Below are 26,393 nucleotides of genomic sequence, written 5' to 3'. Positions count from 1 at the left end.
ATTAGGAGAGAAAACTAATTATTGCTTTACTGAGGCATGCAACACAGGAAAACACAACAGCCCTTATAAAAGGATACAATACTAGCATTCAGGTTAAAATAATTAAAAGAAAAAAAATATTAAGGAAAAATAAATGATTTTGATCAATAAATTAAGGCATTAGAAATTTAGCCTATTTATTAAAAAAAAATAATAATATATATATTTTTTTTTAATATAAATAGGCTAAATTTAAATAACTGGGAGGACTTTGGGAGACAGAACTTTGATAAATATAATGATGCAACAGAATATCTACTCTTCAATTTGGAAATAGAATATAAAAAATGAACTGGGTGGACATAGTGAGACAAAGCATATATAAATATATCTACAAAATTAGCTTTTTAAATAAAATTTGTAAAAGTAACTCGGTAGAAGTTGTGAGACCAAACTTTGAAAAAAAAAAAAAAAAATATATATATATATATATATATATATATATATATATATATATATATATGATGCCTCAAAAATGAAAAAAATGAAAGATGCCTTTTCAAATTTTGAATAAACTTAAATTCCTAATGAAAGTTAAAAACGAAAGTGGGGGGAAAGTAGGGCACATCTGGTTTTACTCACAAAGCTTTCTGTGCTGACATACGCACAGTCATAAGGAGGAGATTAAAAGGTTTTGAATAAATACCAGGTTACTGTGTTTGTGCAATAAAGTTTCTTATAATGCACTTCACGGGGACCAATGCATAGATTGGGCTTTCTCTAAAAATAAACAGTGCCTGTCTAGGCTCTGTTTCCTGACTGAAGGTCTGACGTCATGTTGAAGCAAAGCAGAGGGGATGTGCAACTCCAGCCAACTTTCAGCAGGATCAAGTCTGAGACAAGAGCCGCCCCCTCAGCTCCCCCTATCCTTTCTCACAGTCAACAGGAAAGACAGGGCCAGAACTCTGAGAGAGCAGGGAGAGAAGACACGAAGAGAAGAACAATACAGAAGATCACACTAGATGTCCAACAATCTTCCCCTGTAGGACAAAATGGACAAGCAAAAACTGATGGCTGAAATCAGTCCTCGAGTGTCTAAAAACTCTGCACAGCGCCTAAGCAGGGATCTCACCTGCTCCATCTGCCTGGACCTGTTCAAGCACCCGGTTTCCTTGCCCTGCGACCACACTTTCTGCGAGGCCTGCATTACGAGTTATTGGAGCGGCCCTCGTGGAAAAGTCCAGGGTGGATCTGGTTCCTGTCCTCAGTGCCGGAAAGTCTTTCCAGGCCAGAGCTACAGACCCAACCGCATTGTAGCCAACATTGTGGAGAGCTACTGCCAGGGGATCGAGGAGAGTGGGGGTCGGCTGACCGGATTGCCAGCAAACACGGTTCCTCCGACCCCAGTTTGCAGCCGACACAGAGAAGAGCTGAAGCTGTATTGTGAGGAAGACCAAGAGCTGGTGTGTCTGGTGTGTGGGATCTCTCAGGATCACCGGGCTCACACGCTGGTGTGCGTGCAAGATGCGCAGCAGAGATATCGGGTAAGAATCAAAGACACGTTTTCGAACTTCCTCAGCTCAGCTCATTAAGCTCATTGTGTTTTGATGAACAGGCTTCCTTAACCACTTCAGCAAATGCTCTTGAAAAGGAGCTCAACACTGCTCTAGAGTGTGAGAGAGAGACTGAAGAGGAGGTGAAGAAACTGAAGGTAAGAAAGAAACTAAACCTCATGCACATTCTCCAATACTTATTTACAATCAAGGTTGCAAAATAATGTTTTTGCAGTGATGCCATAAGAAGAACCACTCTGAGGCAAAACATCACCTCATATTTTCCTGTTTTTGTACCCAGGACCACACTGCAGATCTGAAACAGAGGATCGAGGCACAGTTCTGTGAGCTACACCAGTTCCTGTACCAGGAAGAGAAACTCCTGCAGGTCAAGCTGAAGATGGAGGAACGGCGAGAGCTGATAAGGCTGGATGAGCACAAGGCTCTGCTCAGTGTGGAGATATCACGCCTGCGCAGAGCTATGAATGACATCGAGGACAAACTCAGTGAACAGGATCCGTACACTCTACTCAGGGTGAGTGCAAAGCCACATCACACTGACAGATGTCTGCAGAACAAAAGAGACCAAAAGACTTTTATTTTCAGTAGGAGGTGATGATTTGAGGCAAAACTAGAGCATCAGATTGTTGGCAATGGGAGTGCATGAAGAGACCAGATACAGTTGGATACTGCAGTAGAGGAGGAATGCCTACTTACAATCAGTTGCACAGAGACTTTAAGACTCCCAGTGATTTTTGTACGAATGACCCTTTAAAGCAAGTAACAATGTTTAATGCATTATAAAAACAGATTCTTGAGATGCAATGAAAATGTTGTATATAATATCATACTAATCATTTTAAGTAATTGTATTGATGTGAAAAAATAAAATCTGAAAAGAAAATACATATCACATAAATCTTAAATAATCACTTCAGTAGTTAACTGCTAATAGAAAGCTCTGTGGGATATCACTTGGGTCAACACAGGATACAATGTAATGATCTCACCTTTGCAATAGGAAGACAATGTCATTAGTGCAGCAGAAGGGGATTTTCCCAGAGTCATGGATGAAAAAATGAGGTGTAGCTAAATTTCAAACACTGACCTCATGTGGAAAACTTCTGTCCCTGCCTCTCGAACTGAGCCAATTTAATCAATCTCCTTTTTCCTGTCTTTTTTGCAGAGTATAAAGGGCCTGCTTCAAAGGTGAGAGACCTGTATGGATCTGTTACAATTGATATTTTCATGAGGAAGTGCTTGAAATATTTTTGGGTCTGGGCTTGTGTTGTTTCAAGCAGGCAGCCACCAAAGTTTGAGAAGCCGGCGCTGACGCCACCCAGACTGTGTGAGGGGCGCTTTGCTGGGCCCCTGCAGTACAGAGTGTGGAAGTCACTGAAGGGAAGCATCTATCCAGGTTTGAAGACGATCCTAAATAAAAATTTAGTTAAATATGAATTTTCACATGTTGAATAAAACTGTGTAAATAAACATTAAAGGACTAACTCCAATAAAGGAATAATTTAAAACGCTGAAAATGTTCTTACCTTCAGGCCATTAAAAATATTGTTTGTTTCTTCATTGAAACACAGTTGCAGACATTTAGCATTTCATCATTCGTTCACCAGTGGATCCTCTGTAGTGAATGGGCGCCATCAGAATGGGAGTCCAAATAGCTGATCAAAACATCACAATAATCCACAAGTAATCCACACCACTCTAGTCCATGTCATGTAAAGTGAAAATCTGCATATTTTAAGAAACAAATGTACCATTAAGATATTTTTAACTTTCAACCATCGCTTCCAGGCAAAATACCAGACAAAAATCCAAAATAATTAAGGCACAATTATGGAATTATTATGGATTATGGAGTTGGTTTGAAGTTAGAAATGTATTAATGATGAATTTATTTCTTGCAAACATGCAGCTTTTCACTTCACGAGTCAGGACTTGACGGACCGAAGTCATGTGGTTACTTATGGATTATTGTGTTTTGATCAGATGGCACCCATCCACTACAAGAGGATCAATATGTGAACAAGTGATCTAATGATACATTTCTCAAAATCTGTTCAGTTAAAGAAGCAAAAGTATCTGCCTCTTGTATGACCAGAGGGTAAATACATTTTCAGCTAATTTTAATTCCTGGAACTAACTCTTCCCTTTCCTCTTTTTTTTTTTTTTTTTTACCTTTCTAGTTCCCTCGGCCATCACATTTAACTCCAAAACAGCCAACCCCTGGCTCAGTCTTACATCTTCACTTACCTGTGTGCGCTACCAGACCTTTAACAATGCGGTGCAGGACAATCCACAGCGATTCAACGCCGCGCTGTCTCTCCTGGGCAGTCAGGGGTTCACTAAAGGCCGCCACTACTGGGAGGTGGAGGTGTACAGCAGCACCGTGTGGACCGTGGGAGTTGCTCGTGAGTCCGTCACCAGAAAAGGCGTCATCAATACCATGCCTGCCAATGGCTTCTGGACGCTCTCACTATCGTATGGAGTTCAGTATATGGCCGGGACGTGTCCACCTACATTGCTGTCTTTGGAAGAGCCACTAGCGAGGATCGGCGTGTATCTGGACTATAAAAGAGGCCTGGTGTCCTTCTACAATGCCGAGAACATGACGCACCTGTACACCTTCAAGGACACCTTCACAGAGACCCTCTACCCTTATTTTAACCTGGGCTTCCTGGATAAAGTGCATGAAAATGAGCCTCTTAAAGTATTCCTACCTAAAATCTGATTTTTTTTTTTTTTTTCATGTTTTCTTTAATAATATTCATTTTTCTTTTTTATATAAACACTAGGCTGGACCTGGATAATTTAAGTTAATTCAGTTTTTTTCTGAGACTTGCCATTCCCAAAAAAAAAAAAAAAAAAAAAAACATTAAAAAAAAATGACACACAAAATTGCATATGGCTATACATTCTTGACATTACAGAGGGTTAGTGGAGGCACAAAGGAAATTTTTTTAAATGGTTGGAAACCATGGCTTATGACCATTTCCCATTCATTTAATTTAGACTACCAGGCACAAGTTACCCCATTACTGTACCTGGCAGATATCATACATTCTACATGTGTCTGTGATATTATGCGATTCTGTGATAAACAAATGGGTGAGGATTTGGCTGGTCAGCATGGTCAACCCAGCCCCTGCTGGTAGATGTCGTAACTACACTGCTGTGAAACCAGAAAGCTTTTTTTCCCCATTCACAGTCATTTAAAATTGGCTGTGTATTTTAATATTTTTGGCAAGCGACATATAATCATAAAAATATATATAAAATATATTTCAGTATAGTGGATGTTTAACCAGTGACAGTTTTTTTTAGATAATCCTACAAGTGGAGTATTATATTTCCTTATATATTATACTTATATTTTCCTCTTTTTGATGCCTTTGACGTCACATCTCAGGACTATCATATCACTAGTGAGGGGTTTATGCATGTTCTTGCGCTATCGTCTAATCAAAAGAGTTATTAGTGACCAAAAATGGACACAAGCATACTTCCACTTTCACTGAGATAAATTGGATGCTAACACATGTTACAGACCTCTGTGTCTACACGGTCCTTGTTCAAATCCTGCAGAGAAAGAAAAAATATACTCCAAGTCATAGGGTGATAGGCAGACTACAGTCTAAAATATTCAAGACTAATGATTTCATATCATTTTCATACAAACATGTATAATCCATGAAATAAATTATTAAAAACCACCAACAGAATGTACTGCTTCATGTTTACTGTCTGGAAAATATTTAACAAAATCTTTCCCGTCTCTTAACTGCTTAAGAATAATGCAGTTACCATCACTAACCAGGTTATGATTGTAGTAATAAAAAAAAATAATAATAAAACCTGCAATCACAGTGAATAACTCCGAAGTGTGGCGTACAGCTTTAAATAAATCATGCACATAAACTACACGATTTATTTAAAAAGGATGAAAATACAACTTTTATTAGCACTGAAATTTTTCTAACTAACCCTTTCCAGGAAAGCTCAAATATATGGCGCTTAATCTTGTATTGTGAGGTATCACTATGCAGCTCGCACTGATAAGCGTTAGATTGTTGTTTTACACATGCACACACACACACACATATATATATCATTTTCATTGGTAGAGCTTACAGCTCATAAAAGTCAAAAATTCAAGTAGGCTTTCTATAAATATTAGAATCTTTACATTTAAGTTTCATTACATGACCGTCACTACAGGTTTCAAAAAACAAGAGATACCCGGAATATATATATTCTAGATTAATTACATCTAAAGTTTTATTCGTTTTTGTTTGTTTTAATTTGGATGATTAATCAGTCAAAAATCCAGTATATCAAAATCTGCATCTCCATAAAGCTTGTCAGCAGATGGAAGAATAAATTGCTCCAAATTCTCCCGGTAGAAGGCTGCATTGACTTTGGATTTGATAAAACACAATGGACCAACACCAGCAGACGCCACGCCAGAGCATCCCAAATCATCTCTGACTTCTCCAGACCTTGATTTCCAAATGGAAAGCTAAATTTACTTTTAACTGAAAAGAGGACTTTAGACCAATGAGTAACAGTCAGGTTCTTTTTATTATTGTTTTTCTTATGCTTTGATACAGCACTCTGTGAACAGCCACCCTTTCTGTAATGACCTTCTGTTACTTACCATCATGTGGAGGGTGTCAATTAATGTTTGTCTTCTGGATCATTGCCAAGTCAGCAGTCTTCCCTATTATTGTACATGAAAGTTTCACTTTTTGAAATGTTGCAAAAAAAAATAATTTTTCATGATATTCTTTACACTATATAATTTTTTAGATGCACCTGTATATAAAAGAAAACTTAAAAAAAAAAGAGTTTTAAGAGAGGATTCATAGCCATTTTAAGATTTTACGTGTCTAATATAGTTATGCTGATCAGTTTAAATGTGTCCAAAATCCCTTTAAAACAGCCAACAGACCAACCTTATCAAGCTAGGAAACAAAAACATTAATAAATCATAAAAGATTTAAAAAAAAACTAATTTGTTGTTAGCCAGGTTGGCACACTACTACACATTCCGGACTACCATAAACTAATCATTACAAACATGTCATTTTCACAAACATCTCAATCTTAGCTCATTTTATACACATTCAAAGAACAATAAAAATAAATGTCATCTCATATGTTTATTAGTCCCATTAACATTTTTGTCTGACAGCTTATTGCTTCAGGTGGACAATTTAATATCATATAATTTAAGTATAGTCGTCTTAATAATCATGTACAACTCTCATGTATGAAGTATTGCTAGAATTCCTTTTAAAAATATACATAATACTTGTTGTTATTATCAATGAATGATATTTTATACGATATACTGCCAACTAATTGTGTGGCAATAAAGAATTACAATTGTGAATGTCATTAGTTAATTTTATATTAAAAGAATCATCTAAAAGTATTTAAGATTCTAGCCTTTGAGGAACTAAAGAGATCTCTAGGAGGCAAAAGTGCATCAGGGACATTGAATCTAATTTATCCTTCCTCCTAGACTGACAGTCAATAAAGCTCTTCATACTGATAATATCTGCCACTCAGATGTTTCATTTCCTTTAGAGTTTTCACTGGATCCTTTAAAGTATGACAGGATAAATTATGTTGCCGTATCCCTACATCAAGCTTGTGTTACCAGCCTTCCGAAGGGGTTTGGTACTATGTCTTCTTTGTAGTCTGGGGGGAAGGGAACATGTGGCCTCAGGTGGCATCACCAACACAGGTGTGCGTGAGGTATCAGCTATGTTCTCCAGAGCGCTTCTGTCATGATGAACTCACTTACTAGTGTGCAAGGTGTCCTGGAACTTGGTGCTTGTGTACCGAACATGGAAGCCTTTCTTGTTGATGGTGTCATCTGAGTGAAATTGGATGACAATGGCATCACCAGCTGAGTAGATCTCCTCTGGCGGCTATGAATGATCAAATCATTGAGACATAAATTGTTGTAATGTAAAATGTCTAGACATTTTTAAGCATAATGTATGCTTATGTTTTTGCTTTACCCCAGACCCACAGTAACGTCCCAGCCTGGGTGCTTTGACATCAGCACCATCAAACAGCTCCACGTAATCATAGCCGCAGTCAGCTTCCTCCTCAGTCTCAAAGGTGTGGAAGATGAGCTCCACCCCGTAGCCCTTCTCCGCTGAGATCACCCACTGGCAGTCTGAAGCTCCGGGATAGTTGTTGTCACCAAACTGTGCATGGGAATACAGATCCTTGGTCTTTGTCTCTGCCTTCAGACTGCCGCCACACTCTGAGAAAAAGAGTGATTCTCATTAACTGAAATCAAATGTTCATTATGGCTAACCTCAGGACCACACAGACAAAAATACCTGCTGAATGAGAGGCCTTAAAACCCCTCTTTTGTACTGAGTTATCCGAGAAGAACCGCAGGAACATGCTATTGCCACTGGAAATGACAGGCGATGGCTTTTTACTCCCACAAAAGCGACCAAAACTGGTTGCTCTGGCATTTGGCCCATCATATATCTCCAAGTGGTCATATGCACACTCTTCATTGGCCTCCATGTCAATCTCCTCAAAAGCCTGTGAATAGAGAGAATGCAATTTGAGTTGGTGGAATGGTTTTAACCATTCCTTTGATTACCAGTGTATACTCTATCTTTAACCACTCATTTTGTCTGGCTGAATGATGCAATTACCAGTTTAATGCGGTGGCCTGGGGTGGTGGATAGGTTCCATGTGCAGGCCTTCTTGCTGGGGTATTTATCTGGCCAGTTTGGACTTGTGATGATACCGGAAACACTGGTAATGACCTGATCACAGCCCACTAAAAGCACAAAACCAAGATATAAATGATTGTTGGGAATCTAGAATTAGGACTGATCTGAAAACATAATAAAAATATATTTTCTATCATTCTAAATCAAAACACATATAAAATGTTTAAAATATTTCATGAGATTCATATGGATTGATTTTTACAATGCATTTATGACCTAGGCTATTTGGATCTTTTAGCATTTTCTTTACCTGGACAATAGAGGGTCAACAGAAGGTAAGACACCTCTCAAAGTTCAATAAAAATATTTTTATTTGTGTTTTCAAGATTAACCAAAGTTTTTATGGATTTGGAACAGTATGAGGGAGGGCAAACGGCGACATTTACTTACTTTGGGGTAAAAATATCCCTTTCAAATTCAGGTTAAAAGAGTTTACAAAAAGCAAGTGTTTTTGTGCACGCAGGGCAGCCTTGGAGCAATAATCAAACTGCACTTGCAAAAAAATCTGTATCAGTGTCTACATGACTTGAAAAGAAAAGAATATAAGAACCTTATATGAAAAGAATATAGAACCTTAAAGTATTTAATTTTGAAATTGTGTTAAAATGTAAATAAATGCCTTTACAAAAAATCAATGTGTTTTAGATTTACCAAATAAATGTTTTCTTACCATTCTAATCTGTTTATTTAACACATGATAAATGTTTTAAAAAATACAGGAATGATTGGTAATGTGATGTGAAGCCAAACCTTCTTTGCAGTCATGTTTATTGCTATGCAACACAAAGCCGCCACGACACTGACAGCTGTAGCTCCCGAACGTGTTCACACACTCGTGCTGGCACCCTCCATTCTCCCTAGAACACTCATCCATGTCTGCCAGAGAAAAAGAGGAAGTACATTATTGTTTAGTCTGCTGATTGGCATAATATGCCCAATTGCACATATAACAGTCAAAAGGAGTCTACAACATTCATGCTTGCTATAAAAGGAACCTTGACAGTTCTGCACATCCCCACAGACTTCCATTGTATGTGAATTACCGTAAATGTAATTTTACAGAATGACAATACTTTCTGAACTTACTTGTATTGAACCCATGATTCTGTCAGAAAAAAAGTCAAGTCTGTCTGAAACATTTGAATATTGTTCATTAGCTGATTATCGGCAAGTTGCATAGGACAATCACAGTTCATCCTCACCAGAAAAGAACTGAGCTTTGAAGCCTCTCTTGGACACGGTGTTGTCTGATTTGAACTCAACACGCATACTGTTGAGTTGGGACGTGATCGCCTCTGGTTTCTCTGTGCCACAGAATTTCCCATGAAGCTTTGCATCTGTGGACAGGCCGCTGTGTACCTCAAGGTAATCATATTTACAAACCTGCAAACAGAGGAGCTCATTACATCGTCATTGTGGTCAAAAGATTATTTGGTATTGGCATCCTTGTTACGAATCACACTGTCTACAGCAGCCAGCTTACGTCGTTCCCTTCGATCTCAAAAGCATCAAAAAGAAGAGTGATGCGGTACTGCACTGGAGCAATGAGCTGCCACACACAGTTCTTGTTAGGGGGGTATTCCTGCGGCCATCCTGGACTAGTGAAGGATCCATTGAGTTTGGAGATGAATCCACCGCAGGCAGCTGCTGGGATTAGATGGAGGAGCCATTATTATGCTGCTGTCTTGACTGCCAAGCCAACAAGCAAAGAGAAACATATAACAGAAGTCTTTCAGTTTTCAGCAACACAATTTTTAATCTTCTAAGATCTAAAGAAGACTGAATACAAGCATCGTAAACACTTTATGGCTTTGAATGGCAAATTCCATGTAATGCAGAAATGCTGTCCATTCATAAACAAAGAAAGAGCTAAAAGTTTGCCGTTAAGACAAGGCAGGGTGGATCCATGCTTTCATGTTCTTTACGCCAAATTCTGACCCTACCATCTGAATGTTGCAAGAGAAATCGAGACTCATCAGACCAGGCAACGTTTTTCCAATCTTCTATCTTTCAATTTTGGTCCAATTTTGGTGAGCCTGTGCAAATTGTAGCCTCTGTTTCTCATTCTTAGCTGACAGGAGAGGCACACTGTGAGGTCTTCTGCTGCTGTAGCCCATCTGCTTCAGGGTTCGATGTGTTGTGCGTTCAGAGATGGTATTCTGCATACCTTGGTTGTAACGAGTGGTTATTTGAGTTACTGTTGCCTTTCTATCATCTGTAACCAGTCTGCCCATTCTCCTCTGACCTCTGACATCAACAAGGCATTTTCGACCACACAACTACCGCTCACTGGATATTTGATCTTTTTCTGACCATTCTCTGTAAACCTTAGAGATGGTTGTGTGTGAAAATCCCAGTAGATCAGCAGTTTTTTAAATACTCAGACCAGCTCGTCTGGTACCAACAACCATTCCGTGTTCAAAGTCACTTAAATCCCCTTTCTTCCCTATTCTGATGCTCGGATTAAACTTTAGCAAGTCATCTTCACCGCATTTAGATACCTAAATGCATTGAGTTGCTGGCATGTGATTGGCTGATTAGGAGATAAAAATTGTAAATGATGTTTATCTGAAAGTGTAACGATGGAAACATGTTTTTATTGTGGCTTAGCTTCTTGTCACGGCATCACAAGTGCTTATTAGCAGTACTGACAGTGAGGCATTCTTATGTTGTTTCTTATTGATTGTTCGGACAGAAGTGCCAAAACATTTCTATTATGACCCTTTTTTCTGCTTTCACACTCAGACTGAGAAACATGACAACTTTGCGCATGAATACCTGGAACTGGGAGATGGAGATTCCAAGAATAGCCCTATACTATTTTAAGCTGTGTTTTTAGCAGTTGCTGTGTTCTTGGTGCTTGATTATAAATAAATAAATCCTTTCTAAAAATGGCCTAAATCCTTGATTCCTTTAAGCAACATCATTTTTAGCATCTGTGTCTGTAGCACAAATTGAGGTGAATTAAGTCGCACATGCTCAAATGTACAAAACAAAAATAATAAGAACAAAAACAATCTGCAATCAAATTCTAACAAACCCTTTAAAGATAATTGCATTACCAATCATAAAACTCTCAAAGCCTGATTGGAGAACAGTGAATGAAACCGCAGAAACTCCCTTTTAACTGGAATATAACTACGCTTTCACAATCTGGTTTTCCTGATCGTTTATGGATATTAAAATGCAGCTTCTGATCTGATTCCTCAGTTTGTTCCTTTAGAATTTACAAACCCATAAGGAAATTCAATATATGACATATATTGCCTAAATCAAGAGTCATATTGTCATATATTACCTATAAGGTGAGAAATCATTTTCATTATCTGAATGGATGAAGATAACTTTGTAGCATAATATCCATGTCAATAATATGTAGAAGTCCATTCATGCCAATAGATTTTCTCGGGTTGCATCCAATGCTGGATACAGTGTGAGAGCGGCCTCTAGATGTGGAAATCTGACACTGACACGTTTTACATTTGAAAGTTTCTTCATTTAACATTAGTTAATAAAGTATGAACAAACTTTAATGATAAATCTATAGTTATATTTTCATTAAATTACAAAGTTTAGATATGTATTAATATATGCAACTGTATTAAACCAACTTATAAAAAAACATAGAGAATTGTATGTATATATGTCAAAAAAAAATTACAAAAAATTACAATAAAATACAATATATATATATATATATATATATATATATATATATATATATATATGTATGTATATATATATATATATATATACCATATATATACCATATATATATATATATATACCATATATATATATATATACCATATATATATATATACCATATATATATATCTATATATATATATATATATATATATATATATATATATATATATATATATATATAAATATATATATATATATATATATATATATATATATATATATATATATATATACCATATATATATATATATATATATATACCATATATATATATACCATATATATATATATATATATATATATATATATATATATATATACCATATATATATATATATATACAATATATATATCTTTTGTAACTATTACAATTTTGGTATCACCTGCACAGCTGCGGCGGTCCGGGGTGAGCTCGTATCCAGGGTCGCAGCCGCAGTGGTAGCTGCCCAGGGTGTTGACACAGCGCTGCTCACAGTGACCATTATCAGGCCTGGAGCATTCGTCAATCTCTGCAATACAAACAAAACTCAAGGTCAGAAGGTCACAGAGGAGGCAAAGCAGTAAATCTATAATTCAGGAGTGTCACCTTTGAAGAAATTAGCTGCAAACCCAGCTTTGTTCACAGAACTGTCAGATACAAACTTCATCCACAGCTGGTTGGAGCTGCTCTTGATATCGTCTGGCTTTTCGTAGCCACAGAAGCGGCCCAGGAGAGGGCTGTTCTCGGAATCGCCATCTCGCAGTTCCAGGTAGTCATATGCACAGTTGTCATGTTTCTCAATCTGAGTGTGAAAGCAGAGAAAATGATCATAATAGAAATGTTACTTGTGGCACCTCTCTGCATGAGAACTCATTAAGAAACAACATAAGAACGCTTCACTGTCATTACTTGTGATGCTATGACAAGTAGCTGAAGCCACAATAAATAACAAGCAATTAGGTATGCAATAAAGTATCCAAAAACTACATTATTTGCACTTAAGTATATTCTTTTAAAGTATATAATTTCCAAGTTCTCTTTTTAAAACTATGTACAGAGGCGATAAAAATTAAAGAAAAATGTTCAGTATGAGTTCAGTTCAGGTCTCTGGGACAGCCATTTCATTATTTCAGTGTTCTTAGCTTCAAGGAATGGTTTTATCCTTTTTGCAGTGTGACAGGGAACACTGTCTTGCATGAAACATGCAGGCTGATGCTTGTAAGGGACCGCATGTTGCTGAAGGAGGTTCTGATAAACATTTGTATTCACTCTGCCATGTATCTGTATAAGAGACCCCGCTTCTACTGAAGAAACCATCCCCCAAACCATGACACTTCCTCTTCCACCTTCTAGCCCGACTTGATTCTCTTTGTTGATGAGAGGTTTGGTCACTAGAGAGTGTGCCTTCAGTCCGACTTCTCTTAAATGTGCTGAGACAGAACCTTAGCCTGTTCAGCGCTGAACTGGCAAGCAATTCCAGCTGCAGTGCTGAACTGATTCCCCATTAAGAGTCTCCACATTATCCTGTGTTCTCGCAGCCTTTTTGGGGGACTTGAATTAGTGTCATTGTAAACCCACAATATTCAAGAAATCACAGATTTGGAAAGACACATTTCTCATGCAGTGGCTGAAAGGAGCATCTCTGTTACCTTCATGTGGACAACCTCCTATCGCAGAGTTTCAGTCACCTTACAACAGCCCACCATCTTACAATCTCAGTGAAAATTGGAGGAATGCTGCCAGTTAAATAGGGTTTCTCATATAATTAAGGAAATTAGCACTATGTCCCAGAACAACACCAATAACTTGGAAGTATCTGTGAGTGTACTTTTGATCTTTTTTTTATACTATGCTTCAGAATACAATTAATTTACAAAATATGATTAAAACTGGAATTCTACTCTTGTTAAGATAACAGTGACCTTAAGATTTAGTCAATTTTAGTCAAAGAAAAAATCTTGACCAGGGGTTCATCAGGAACTCGGTGAAAAAAACTATGGGTGCTCCAGAGAGTGAAAAAAATGTAAAAAAATAAATAAATAAATAAATACATTGTGGATCCTTTTGCACACGCGTATCAGTGTGTACTACACAGCTTGCTTAGTCTGATATGCATTGCTGTCTTTTTGATATGTAGCCCTGTCTTAGAATTAAAAGCTTTTTACTTTGCTAACTATCCGAATGTCTTTTTTTTATTATTATTATTATTATTTTGCAATAGGATCAACTTTTTTAGTAAATTGTAGGTTGTTCTCTAGTTTTGATCTCCACTGTATACTTCTTTTTTAAAGAAGTGACAAAAGGCCAAAAATTGTAGCAGAAACTGCTTTTATATTAATAATTTCAAATTCAAAGAAACATTAATTGTTGTTGTTGTTGTCAGTATTTAAAACAGTTAAGTATATTTTTTCAGGATTATTTGATGAATAGAAAGTTTAAATAAAAAGCTTTCATATCATTGTACAGTACACTATACAATTCAAAGGCTCGGTTTCAATAGCTTATATTTAAATCATAATATCTGTATGAAATTATAGAAATTAATACATTTATTTAGCAAGGATGCATTAAATTGATCAAAAGTGATGATAAAGACATTTAATATTTGTATCAGATAAATTCTTTCCTTCTGAACTTTCTATCCATCAAAGAAACCTGGAACAACAATAATAATAATAATACAATTTTGACAGCAAATTAAAAATATATAATGATTTCTGAAGGATCATGTGACTGGAGTAATGATGCTGAAAATGTAGCTTTGATCACAGGAATAAATTACATTTTAAAATATACTCCAATAGAAAGCAGTTATTTTAAAAAGTACAAATATTTCAACATATATTACTACTTTTGCTGTATTTTTGGATCAAATAAATGCAAGCTTGGTAAGCAGAATGGTATAATATAATATAATATAACCCATTTATGTGAAATGGTGGTAAAAAAGGACATATTTTATTTTTTTCTTTTATTTTGCTTAATTAAAAAGTTCAGTATTCTGTCAATTATATCAACAGCAATCACGGGGACACAAATGTTGTACAAATGACCACACTGTAATGTATATTTTTGTGCTTTCATACACTGATGTCTTAGGCTAGTTATACTGTAGAACATCACATGACAAGAACACACAAGAACACAAGATTCGTGCACCCTACCTCAAACGACTGGAAGACGAGGCCCACATGAAACCCCTGGGGTACGATGATCTTCCATGTGCACACTTTATTAGGCCGATAATCATCAGGGTAATTGGGTGACTCGATCTGTCCACTATCTCGTTTCACTTCACCTCCGCAAATAGCTGAATCCATAGACAGGACATCACTTATTATTACAGAGGAACAGATGAGCCTCTCAGCTGGTGATCAGTGGACTTATACCTTCATAGACAGCAGAGAAGCCTTTCCCCACCCAATTACTGCTGCTGCTGCTGAATTCAATCCACAGTCGACTGTCACTGGACACGATGGCCTCTGGGAGCTGGTCTCCACAAAAACGGCCTGAAGCAAATGCAACAAACTGATCAAAGATGTTCATGAACAGGGTCGATGGAATATTCAGTTATCCACTGTGACACATTTGCATTTTTTTCATTCATTTCGTAATTAAAAAACAAAGCATTTTTTTTTCTTTTTCAAAATAAATGAATAAAAGCCATTTAAGACAAATAAATGCAGACATGATCTTAATAATAAATAAGAGAACCTTTCAAAGGTGCATTTCTCCAGTATCCATCCCGAATCTCCACATGGTCGTACCAGCACAAGTGACTTCTGTACAGATCCATTGAAGTAAAATTAAGAATGATCTAACAACGAAAACGAAACACAGACAAAAGGAATGAGAAGTGGGAAGTCAAAAAAGGTTCAGTCAAAAATAAAAATGGTGAAATTTTATTCAAATAAAGTTTTTTTATTTTTTCAAATATTTAGACATTTACATTTTAAATTATTATTATTTTCAGCATCATAACTCCAGTCTTCAACAGGGCCGTGCACAGACATTTTGGCCCAGCCAGAGCTGGGTAGATTTCTTACAAACTGTAATCCATTATTGATTCCAAATTACATGACAAAAATCGCAGTCAGTAACATAATCCGTAGCATTACACATTTTAAGTAATATAATCAGATTACTTTTTGATTACTTTCAGAGTACTTTTAACTCGTTTTATCCATAGAGGATAATCCTCTACAATAATAATGTAAAAATACAAAGAGCGAGAAAAGATATTCAGCCAATGAGGTCAGAGGAGCAGTGGCTCTAGTGTACGGCCCTGGTCTTCAGTATCTCACAATCCTTCAGAAATCTTTCTAAAAGTTATGTTTTTTTATTTATTATTTGTTTTAATTCAATTCAACTGATCGTGTTCAAAAAAAAATAAACCAGGTATAAAATTATACAATTTTACTGACTGGGGTAATGTAACATCCAGCTCATATTTGTGTTTCTGTATATCAGCTAATGTATAGGATTCTGTGTAAAGGTCTTCTACCTTCTCCCCAGGCGTGACAGATATTCTCCATATACAGTGAAGATCTGTAGCATATCCATTAGGGAACCCAGGGGAGGAGAAGTTTCCAGTGCTGTCCTGAAGACTCTCGCCACATCCTGCGCACAAACCACATCGAGAAAAAACTCACAGATGATAACAGTAGGAGTTTTCCAGAGGCTAAGGTCAGTTTTAGGGATCACGCTTTTATTTTGAATTGGAAAATCATTCCAGCTGAGATCAAAGGAGATGACTGGAAAAACAAATGTTCTATGACGGGATATTAATACAGCTGTTTCGTTCTCCCACTTTACGAGGATAATTCAACTGATGTCACAGACACAAATGTATCTGTCAAAATACTCCTAACTATGGAAGCAACAGCAGAAGGAAATCTAAAAAGCTGGCTGCTTCTTCAAATGGTTGTTCAGTGACGCTAGAGTAGCTGTTACAGTACAAAGTTGCCTGACGTAAGGGCCACTTACTTGGACACTTATATAATTTCTTCGCTTGAGCAATGTCCCCTTTGCTCAGTCTTGTCCTCTGCCCGATGGGAGGTCGGACTCTATCAACTTCATACTTTGGCAGCATGGTATCAAGATAGATGCCCCTATTTTTCACAAAAGAATAAAGAATAGTAATACTATGCAGTATTATTGTGAAATATCATTACAATAAAAATGTATTCTCTTAATATTTAAAAAAGTCATTTATTCTTATGATGTCTTGAGAATAGTCAGGGCCAATATGGGCACTCTATCGAATGAAGCCCCGCCTTCTGAGCAAAAGAGCCAATCCCTAATCGGTAAAGTGAGCGCATCATGCTGAATGATATGACTTGCCTTAATGGGACCTTGGTATAGTCTTATTTTAGTCAAATTTGCATGATATTAGTTTTTTGTTTATAATTTAATTTAGATTGTTTACATTTTCTGTTTTAATTTAAGCTGTATTTAATGTATAGTTAAAGATAGTTTTGAAACTATTTGGTTAAACTAGATTTAGTTACACTTGAAAATGTTGCTTTGACAACTCGCTGAAATAAAATATTATTTTCAAATATTTTATTTTATTAATAAATGTTTATTTTGATTCAAGTTTCAAAAATGATTTATGGTTTTAGTTTGAGTTAACATGATGTGTGTCCAAATACATTTTGGGGCCACTGTACATGCACCACTCAAATATGAATCGCGTTTGATTGGCACTTATCCACTACTTATAGTCTTTCTCTCTGCTGTTCTGAGGACAGAATGATTGCTCTTTTCTCTCGTCTAGTTCCCATGAAGATAGCATCCTGAATGGCGAAGCATGTGGATGCAGAGCGGTCAGAGAGGAGTTTAAAGCATTGCCTCGCTGGAGCCCACTCAGCATGCCAGAGAACAACGGCACTCAGGCCCTGCAATTGTCCAGGACAAAAAGCTTGTGCTACTAATTGATGTGAAGTTTTTCTCAGACTCTGACTACGGCTGTTAGAAGATATAAAAGACATTAACCACAAGAATTTTGATCAAAACTATTTCCATACACTCAGAAAAGAATACAAAGCTGTCACTGTTGCGCTACCCTAAGGTACAAAAGTGAAAGGGTACATATTTGTACCTTATATAAATGGTACCTTAAAGGTTCATATTGGTACTTCAAAGGTAACCATTTGAAAGGGTACCATCTCAATTTTGTATATTTTTTTCTGACTGTGCATGACACAATTAAGGATTTTTTTAATCATTTTAAATCAAACTGGTTTGCTAGTGAATATTTTCTGAATACGTTTGAGTTAATAATAAAAAAATAATAAATACTCCATATTGTGTTCAAACTCATTTTAACATTAAACAGAACAGTAACACTAAACAAAAATAAAATGAAATAAAATTCATGGCCATGGGAACACAGACTTTTAGAAGGACAGAGTAATGTGACTTTTTTTACAGAAGCTGACCACAACATCCTGAATTCTTTCTGGTTTAGACTACATCAGCATTATCCTCACTGTTTCCAAACTGTTTGCGAGTTTGGTCAATTCAGAGCAGCTTTGTGAGACCCAGAAGAACTGACCAAAGGACACTCTACCTAAAAGTCTATCTGCACTTCAGCCTTGGCTCTCTTTCTGAATTCCTTCCTAGCTTGGCCTAAACAACAGGCCCCTGTCAAAGCAGCTGGCTGGATCTCCATCCTCAAGCCACTAACAACAGGTTAGTCAGCAGTCTGGGAGAGCACCGAGTCCTCAAATCCTGCTCTGTCCCATCAGCTCAACGCTTGTTTTAAAAACAAGGCAATAACACATGCAAAAATGTGTCTTTTACAATTAGTGTAGAAATTAATATTAGCATTTTTATTTTTGTTTACATCAGAGAATAAATAATGGTTGATTTTTCAGTCAACATACAGAGTGTCAATGGGAGGCTGCATAATCAGATTGAAGTGGAATTCAGGCGTTTAATTTATATAGTGTTGTAATTTCTTTATATTTATTTGAGATACATGGGCTACTAGTATTTTCTGAGTCAAAATAGTTTCTACACCAAATATTTGCAGTATATGTTATATACTATCTCTGATATAACAGTATCTACTACAGTGTGCAGGTTACATTAAAGTCCTATGAATCCAAACCTGGAAAAGGTGTTTCTGGCATAATGCATGATACTGTCGAAGTCGTAAACCTCTCCAAGCGAATCCACATCATCTGGCTCCATCTTTATGAAATTATACTCCTGACCTGTAAAGTGCAACATAGGCTTCATCACACTTCTACTGAATCTCACACAATTATGAATTATCCTGGGTTTGAGATATAATACAGTACATAAGAGTTATGATTTTGGCAATTATATACAGGAGTATTAGAACTCATTCTACAGTTGTATGTAGTAGAGGTTTTGATAGTTACTGTACCAGGCTGGATGTTTTCTCTAAATATATCAACATGCTCGTCCCGGTCGGGTCGTGTGTGCTCGTGCCAGAATCCAATGACATGCCCGAGTTCATGCACCACGATGCCAAACTTGTCACAGTTCTTCCCGATAGATATAGCCTGTGGACCTCCACCTCTCTGGCCGACAAATGAGCAGCACCTATTTTTAATGAAGCCAACCAGGAGTTAGAAAACACTTTTGGACCTATTTTGCAGAAACATTTTGTTAACAAATGGTGAAATTAATGTTGAGTTTGTATTTGTACAGTTACTTTCTTCACTGTTGCAGAATGGTTTAAGGTCACTAAGATTGTCATTTTCATATATTTATATACTCTCATTGAGCAAAAACACATGAAACTGATAAAAAAAAAATTGCATGTTGACTGAAATTTATGTTTTTGTCACAGACGGCACATGGTCTACTGTTTTGGGAACTGTGGTGTAGTGACGTGGCTTCAGCAAGGCCCATCTTTTTACTAACAGCCACACACAGTCAATCATTCAAACTAGGTGATAAACTGGTTGATAAAAATGAATTCCATTAAATATTATACTAGTAAACTACAATAAAGCCAATTTGGAATGGTGCTTACATGCTAAATGAGCTGTGTATGGGTGCCAGATTGTTGCAATGGTTGCTAATATGTTCTGAGTGGTTGATCATTCAATTGATCAAGAATAACAGGGAAGACATTAAAAGATTTACAAAGATACAGAAGATTTCTATTTCTAATAAATGCTGTTTTTAAGCCTTTTTTTTTTCCATCTAAGAATCCTGAAAATTTTTATCACAATAAGCAGTACAACTGTTTTCCATACTGATGATATAAAAAACGCTTCATGAGCAGCAAATCAGCATACAGTATTAAAAGTATCATGTGACACTGGAGACTGGAGTAATTGTGCTGAAAATTCAGCTTTAATCACAGGAATAAATTGCATTTTAAAATAAATTCAAATATATTCTTTTTATTTAACGTTATATAATATTACTGTTTATTGTGTGCAAGCAACTGAATAATGCTAACCGATGGCCTAAACCCTAAACACTGATTTCACAAATCCACATTAGTTCTGGATACATCAGTGTCTAGTCAAATCAAGTCTCTTTGAATATCTTGTAAAATGTGTTGTAAATGGCAATTCACAGTGACTTAATAAAAGTTGAAAACTTGTTTGTTCTGTTGATGCCTATAGAAAGCCAAATAAAGAAAACTGCTGAAAAGATTGGAGCTTTTGAATGCTGGCCGGGGTGTGTGTTTCATGCATCAGGACTAAGGGAGAAACTGGAATGATCAATATGTGTGAAGAGACATTATTGGTGAGCAACAGTTGTCTCTCACCAGAGACAGGCAGGGTGTGAACTCAACTTACCCACATGGCCGCAGAGTAAAGACGATGTAGCTCTCTTCTGTGCTTCTTTCGATGAATGTCACACAAGTGTATTTCTCCCAGTGACGCATGGCCTGCTTGAAAATGGCTCGCTGGCTACCTACAGGAGTTTAGTTTGTTACTGTTTATCGCATTTTGCGTAAAATAAAAAAAGTACTTTTCAATACCGTCCAGATACAATACTGACTTTGGTGGAAACTTTTTTTAAATGACATTTAGCACGTTTTGAAACCAAACTCTTCAGACAGTTTCAGACAAAATTAAGGAATTTGTGTGGAGTTGGAAAAATGACACTAGACTGGAATATAAGGAAAAACTAAAATGTATAACTAAACCTAAAAAAAAAAAAAACTACTAAAACAGAACAAAACAAATTTAAACTTAAAAAAGTAATTAATTTAAAAACAATACATGCAACAAAATAAAAACTTATATGCAGACTTACCACTGAAGTTGCTGCTGATAACATAGGGTATTATGCCATCTGGCCAAACTCTCTCAGTTCTGGCTGTGGCTGCTCTCCGTCTGCGTAGGAGTCTTTGACCAGCCAAAATTGGCTTGTCCTTTGCATTGTCATTTCCATTACCTGAGGATCTGTTTGCTAGGGCAAAAAACAATACTTCAGATAAAATTTACTTTTCTACAAATTACATGATGTAAAAAACGCAATGTATTCTTTTATAATTAAGGCTGTCAAAATTAATAAAGCATTAATTGCATTTAAAGGCACTAATTTTATTAACTCACGATTAATGCAGCGTACATTTTCTGTTTGACCCATGGGCTAGTCAGTAGTTGGAGAAAAGGAGATGGACAATGTTTCCAACTAAGCCACTTTTCAAACCCCTTTATCAACTTTTTTCCAAAAAAGCACTTAGTGACACATCTAGCGGCTTTTTAGACAAATCTTATTTAGTTTCTGAGACTCGCCGAGGTTTTGTCGCGCAAAAATGTAATCAGGCTTGTGTAAGAAAAGTGCAAAGAAAGAGAAGTAATCTTGTATTTCTGTTCTTTTTTCATGTGTCTAATAATTCTTTAAAAAATGTCTTTATGGTTTCACTAATAATAAGCACATTTGCATAAAGCATACATATTTGTCCATGTTGATTAGACTATTAAAAACTTGAAAAGTGTTCATTTATGGTACATTTAGAACAGTTAAAATGTGCGATTAGGTTGCAATAATCTTGACTTAACTCATGACAATCATACGATTAATCTTGATTAAATGTTTTAATCTATTGACAGCCCTTATTATAATATAACCTGATTCTTTTGGATTGATTTTAGATTACTTTTGAAGTAACTCGTCACATAGAACAGGATTATTTTGTACCACATTGATCAAAAAATGAAAAGAGAAAGAAAATCCATTCCATTCTTTGTTTTAAACAACATGAAGTGTAACAAAAAGTTGAAAGCATGAACATGCTAATATGCTATTAAATACTGATTTAAAATTATTCAATTACACAATACAGATTACATGTAATCCGTTACCACATAGCACTGAATATGAGTGCATGGTAGCAGCAGTGTGTTATGCAACCATTCTCACCTGAATCAGGTATAGAGAAGTTAGAAGAGTCATTCTTAGCATCCATATAGTTGGCTTTAAGCAAGCGCAGGTCCTCCTCATCTAAGGCTATGTCGCCCAGAAAAGCAGCTAAAGCAAAGAGTGAGAGCACATCACCAAGTGAACTTCTTAAGCATTATGCAACCCAATGCAAATTATGTATAAGTGAAACACGAAGACCATATTAGAAGGAGACAGCATTTTGCTAAAATTTCAAGTCATTATTTCTGTGATAAAAGCACCCAAATAATTTAAGTTTTAATGTATTGAAGGGAAGGGAAACTGGGTATAGTGAAGGGCTAATAAAATGAATAAATAATAATAATATTAAAAAGTACAGAACATTTTACAAAACATGGCAATGAACATTGTTGTTTCCCCATAAAATGTATTTTAAGTCACAGTCAACCAATTTTGAGGTGCAATTTAAACCTACTGCTTGACCAATAAATGGTCATGTGTCACTATTAGCATCTTCTCTGCTGTTCTGCTCAAAACTCAAAGTATATTTTCATTATATAAAGTGGAGTTTATATATATATACACTATATAAAGCCATCAATACTTTAGCCAAATTGACATGCCAGTCAATACACTGACAGAAGATCTCAGGTAGAGCTTCCCCACAATCTGTTAATCAGAGCCATAGAAGGTTAATAATACGACTAATAAGAAATCAATTATTTAAATAAACCACAAAGGTTAAACAAGCATTTATTTTCAACAGCAGATTTACTATGCCATTTAAAGTATACTTGCATTTTCTAATGGATTCTAGACAGGGTTCACGTCTATTACGGCCACACTGTAGAGATAACCTTTTACCCTCAGCTTATTCACAATCAAAACTATTTATTTTCTGAAAGCTACTCCAAAAGGGATGCAACCAAAAGCCTTCAGATTAAGAATCTGCTGTTTTTGTGCCATCTAGTCATTACTGCCAAATCAACTTCAATGACAGCAACAACACAGTCGCTCATTTCCCAATTCAACACTTCCCTTTGTTAGCAACAAATGAACTGTCTCAGTTTAATAGCAGTTAGGCCGAATTGAATTCCTGACAGGTTTCAGTAGCCTGAAGTCCACTTCATGCTATGAACAATGATCTGAATTGCTGGGCAGCCCTGTCAGAAACATACTGATTAACACATTACTTATTTAATTGTAAATTCAAGTTACAATACAATTCGAATCCCCATCAACTGACTTTTTCATTGTGCTTCTGTGATTTGACTTATTACATTGTGAGCTTGTCTTGGTGAGCACTCAAAATCAATTTAATGAGTTAATGTTAGAAGGTGGAAATCACATATGCTTGGCCACCAGCTTAATGACGTTGCCTCTGAACAAGTGGAAAATGTGCTAAAGTGCTAGGAAATAAAGAAAATATAAAGCAAAAGAGGAAATATTATTTTTATTTTTTTTGTAAAAGCTTTAACACTTTTTAATTTGCAGAGCGAGGTTTGATCATGGTGACATTTAAAAAAATACGAAGGTTATTAAATTCAGTAATTATAGCCCAGACAACATTTATTCGGCTGTCGATTCAGTTGCCAGCTGCCCATTGCTGTAACAAAGATAGGTACTTTTTTTTGGTGACATAGGCTAGTTAAAATTTCTACCAACCATTCAATTTTGGTTGGGTAACTCAAGTGTTTGTAAAGCACATTTTGTGCTGTAAATTAGGTAACATGTTGGTTCTGAGCACTCTGCCTGAGGATGCTTATTTCAGAGTTGGAATAGGGGAAGGTCCTGAACCACCAGGATCCCATTCACTTGTCTCAGGGGGGGTATTCCAAAAAGCAGGTTAGGTGACATAGTTGGGTATGTGTGAAGATAAGCAAGCAGATAACCTAAGCTTTCAGTTATAAAATCGGAGGTCACTTTCAGGGTATGTAAGTAATCATAGTAAATTGCTGTCTGAATATAACCTGCTCCGGAGCAGGTTATGTTCCAGGGTTAGTTCACTTCAGTGCTATCAGCACACATGTGATCTACTAATGAGCCTTCAATGGGCTTGACAGATTGTGCACAACATTATTTAATATTACAGTATGTATACACACACACACACACACATACATATGAATACATGTACTGTATGTATGATATGTTAATGATGAAGTGCTAACATAAGTAATAAAAAGGTAATATATTATTCTAATATGGTTGGTTATCTGTATAAATTATACAACACTATGACAAGGTAATATTTCATTTATTATATATATTTATTTATTACATATATTATTATCTCACACATGGATTGTCATTTTCTATAATGTTTTAATTCTAAATCAAAATACATATATGATATGACTTAATATATAATTAGCATCAAACAAACAATATAATTCATACTCAAGGATTAAAGATTAAACAGGAAAAAAAATTGTGTAAGTGTGTAAAAGACCATTGAACAAAAGAGGAAGATAAAAACAGCATGGTACGCTTTTTCTTAGTGTCTTTTTCCATAGTGACTTGTCGATTTGTCGCTCTGTTGATGTCTTGAGTCTTAACATACTCTGAGTTGAATGAACTTACTCCCTGATGCATTTTTGGAACCACATACATCGGGTAAGCAAGTAAGCAACTTACTGATGGTAAGTTAACCGTGCTTTATGGAATACACCCCTGATCTCATGCAGTACACAGCTAGACAAAACAAAGCAACACAAACAACACAACAAATAACACAAAGCAACATATAATTAAAACAAAAAGTGTTAACCAAAACTTAAAATAGAAAAATAATAGCTTTAACCAAAACAAATCAACTTTACCCAAAACAAAACGTAAATCAAAGCAACACAGACTTTGACCAAAACAACTTTAATAAAAACAAAACATTGGGCAAAACATCACACATTTTTAAAACAAACAAAACTAAATAATATCAGCAAAAAACTAAAAAAACTAAAACTCTTGATTTATAAAGTTATCAAAAAGTAAATTACCAGCTTTGCATGGGTCCTTGTAGTCAGCATCATCACTGTCTCCAGGACCTGTGTGATAGTTTGAATCCACTTTCAATGCGATTGTTAATAAAAGCCAAAGATTGAGCATAAGAAAATATGTCCACAGGGAATTCATGACAGGAATGAGTGCCGATGTACTCTAGATGTGGACCTGGAGCTGGCAGAGAGCTGCGGGTTGCGGTGGGAGTTTGGAAGGACTTGGGAAAATGGGAGCTCCTGGGAAGGCGGGTTAAGAGAAGTGAGGCTTTGTCTATTCAGGGTCTTTATTCTAGTCCAGTGATTCTCTCACATACCCGGGACTCGGGCCAGCATCAAGCTTAGAAAAATACACAGATTGGAGGTCAGTGGACTAAGCATCCTGGGCCCATCTGTGTGAGAGAATGCGAATGCGCAAGCTTGTGTGTTTCAATCCAGAGCAGCAGAAATGCTGTTGTGTCTATAATAAATACAATATTTTAACAAATGATCTTACATTTTCTTACACATATAGTAGCAATATCTTGTACTTCATTGGAATACCAATCAATATCCCTGCTAGCTGACAGATATCAAATACGTCCTGAGGAATCACACCTGCAGGGTTGCCAGTCAAGGTTTTCATAACAAAATCTGCCCAATTGCTATTCAAAACTAGCCCAATCCATTTAATGCCCACAGCCCAATCACTTCTGCGCCTCAGCGAGAGATTCCTTGGCACGAGAGCATGCACTATGCAAAACGCTCTAGAAAACAAATTACACAATTCTAGTACGTTTAACTTTACAGGATGGTTTCTTTAAAAACTTTCAAGGGTCCCCTTACCGTGTGACCAAATACCAATTCAGCTGGGCTAAAACCTAAAGACTCTTGTACATACTGTTTTGCAAACTGAAAATAAAACTAATGGTAAAAGCTCTTCTCAATCCATTTCTATGTCCATAGCGTATTTTCTCAGCATAGACTAAGGTCTGATGAAACCTTTTGAGCACACTTTTTTTTTTTCTTTCCCAGACATGTGTGATACATACTGTTCTGT

The 26,393-nt window shown here is 36.2% G+C and overlaps 2 protein-coding genes across 3 annotated transcripts; one reads left to right on the top strand and one right to left on the bottom strand.

The window, feature by feature from the left end:
* Window positions 1–564: 564 nt before the first annotated feature.
* Window positions 565–5,269, top strand: LOC113110285 (zinc-binding protein A33-like). The gene is made up of 6 exons (XM_026274386.1): window positions 565–1,523; window positions 1,595–1,690; window positions 1,834–2,067; window positions 2,719–2,741; window positions 2,831–2,949; window positions 3,734–5,269. Exons 1-6 carry the CDS (start codon window positions 1,032–1,034, stop codon window positions 4,276–4,278), a joined length of 1,509 nt encoding a protein of 502 aa, XP_026130171.1. The 5' UTR covers window positions 565–1,031; the 3' UTR covers window positions 4,279–5,269.
* Window positions 4,279–25,625, bottom strand: LOC113110278 (bone morphogenetic protein 1). 2 transcript variants are annotated; one of them, XM_026274373.1, is made up of 20 exons: window positions 25,358–25,625; window positions 22,383–22,490; window positions 21,270–21,425; window positions 20,807–20,924; window positions 19,411–19,589; window positions 19,129–19,234; window positions 16,998–17,122; window positions 16,516–16,631; window positions 15,726–15,828; window positions 15,401–15,520; window positions 15,176–15,321; window positions 12,618–12,813; window positions 12,415–12,540; window positions 9,804–9,967; window positions 9,523–9,703; window positions 9,071–9,196; window positions 8,240–8,367; window positions 7,910–8,123; window positions 7,580–7,830; window positions 4,279–7,486 (listed from the first exon to the last, which is right to left on the bottom strand). In XM_026274373.1, exons 1-20 carry the CDS (start codon window positions 25,491–25,493, stop codon window positions 7,352–7,354), a joined length of 2,934 nt encoding a protein of 977 aa, XP_026130158.1. In that variant the 5' UTR covers window positions 25,494–25,625; the 3' UTR covers window positions 4,279–7,351. The 2 variants fall into 2 exon arrangements, with proteins under 2 accessions (XP_026130158.1, XP_026130159.1); XM_026274374.1 differs by having other exon boundaries at window positions 9,804–9,964.
* Window positions 25,626–26,393: the final 768 nt, after the last annotated feature.

This window comes from Carassius auratus, chromosome 10, assembly GCF_003368295.1.
Source record: "Carassius auratus strain Wakin chromosome 10, ASM336829v1, whole genome shotgun sequence".
NCBI classification, from domain to species: domain Eukaryota; kingdom Metazoa; phylum Chordata; class Actinopteri; order Cypriniformes; family Cyprinidae; genus Carassius; species Carassius auratus.
Note: the sequence above shows the minus strand (reverse complement) of the source record. Positions and strands in the feature narration are given on the sequence as shown.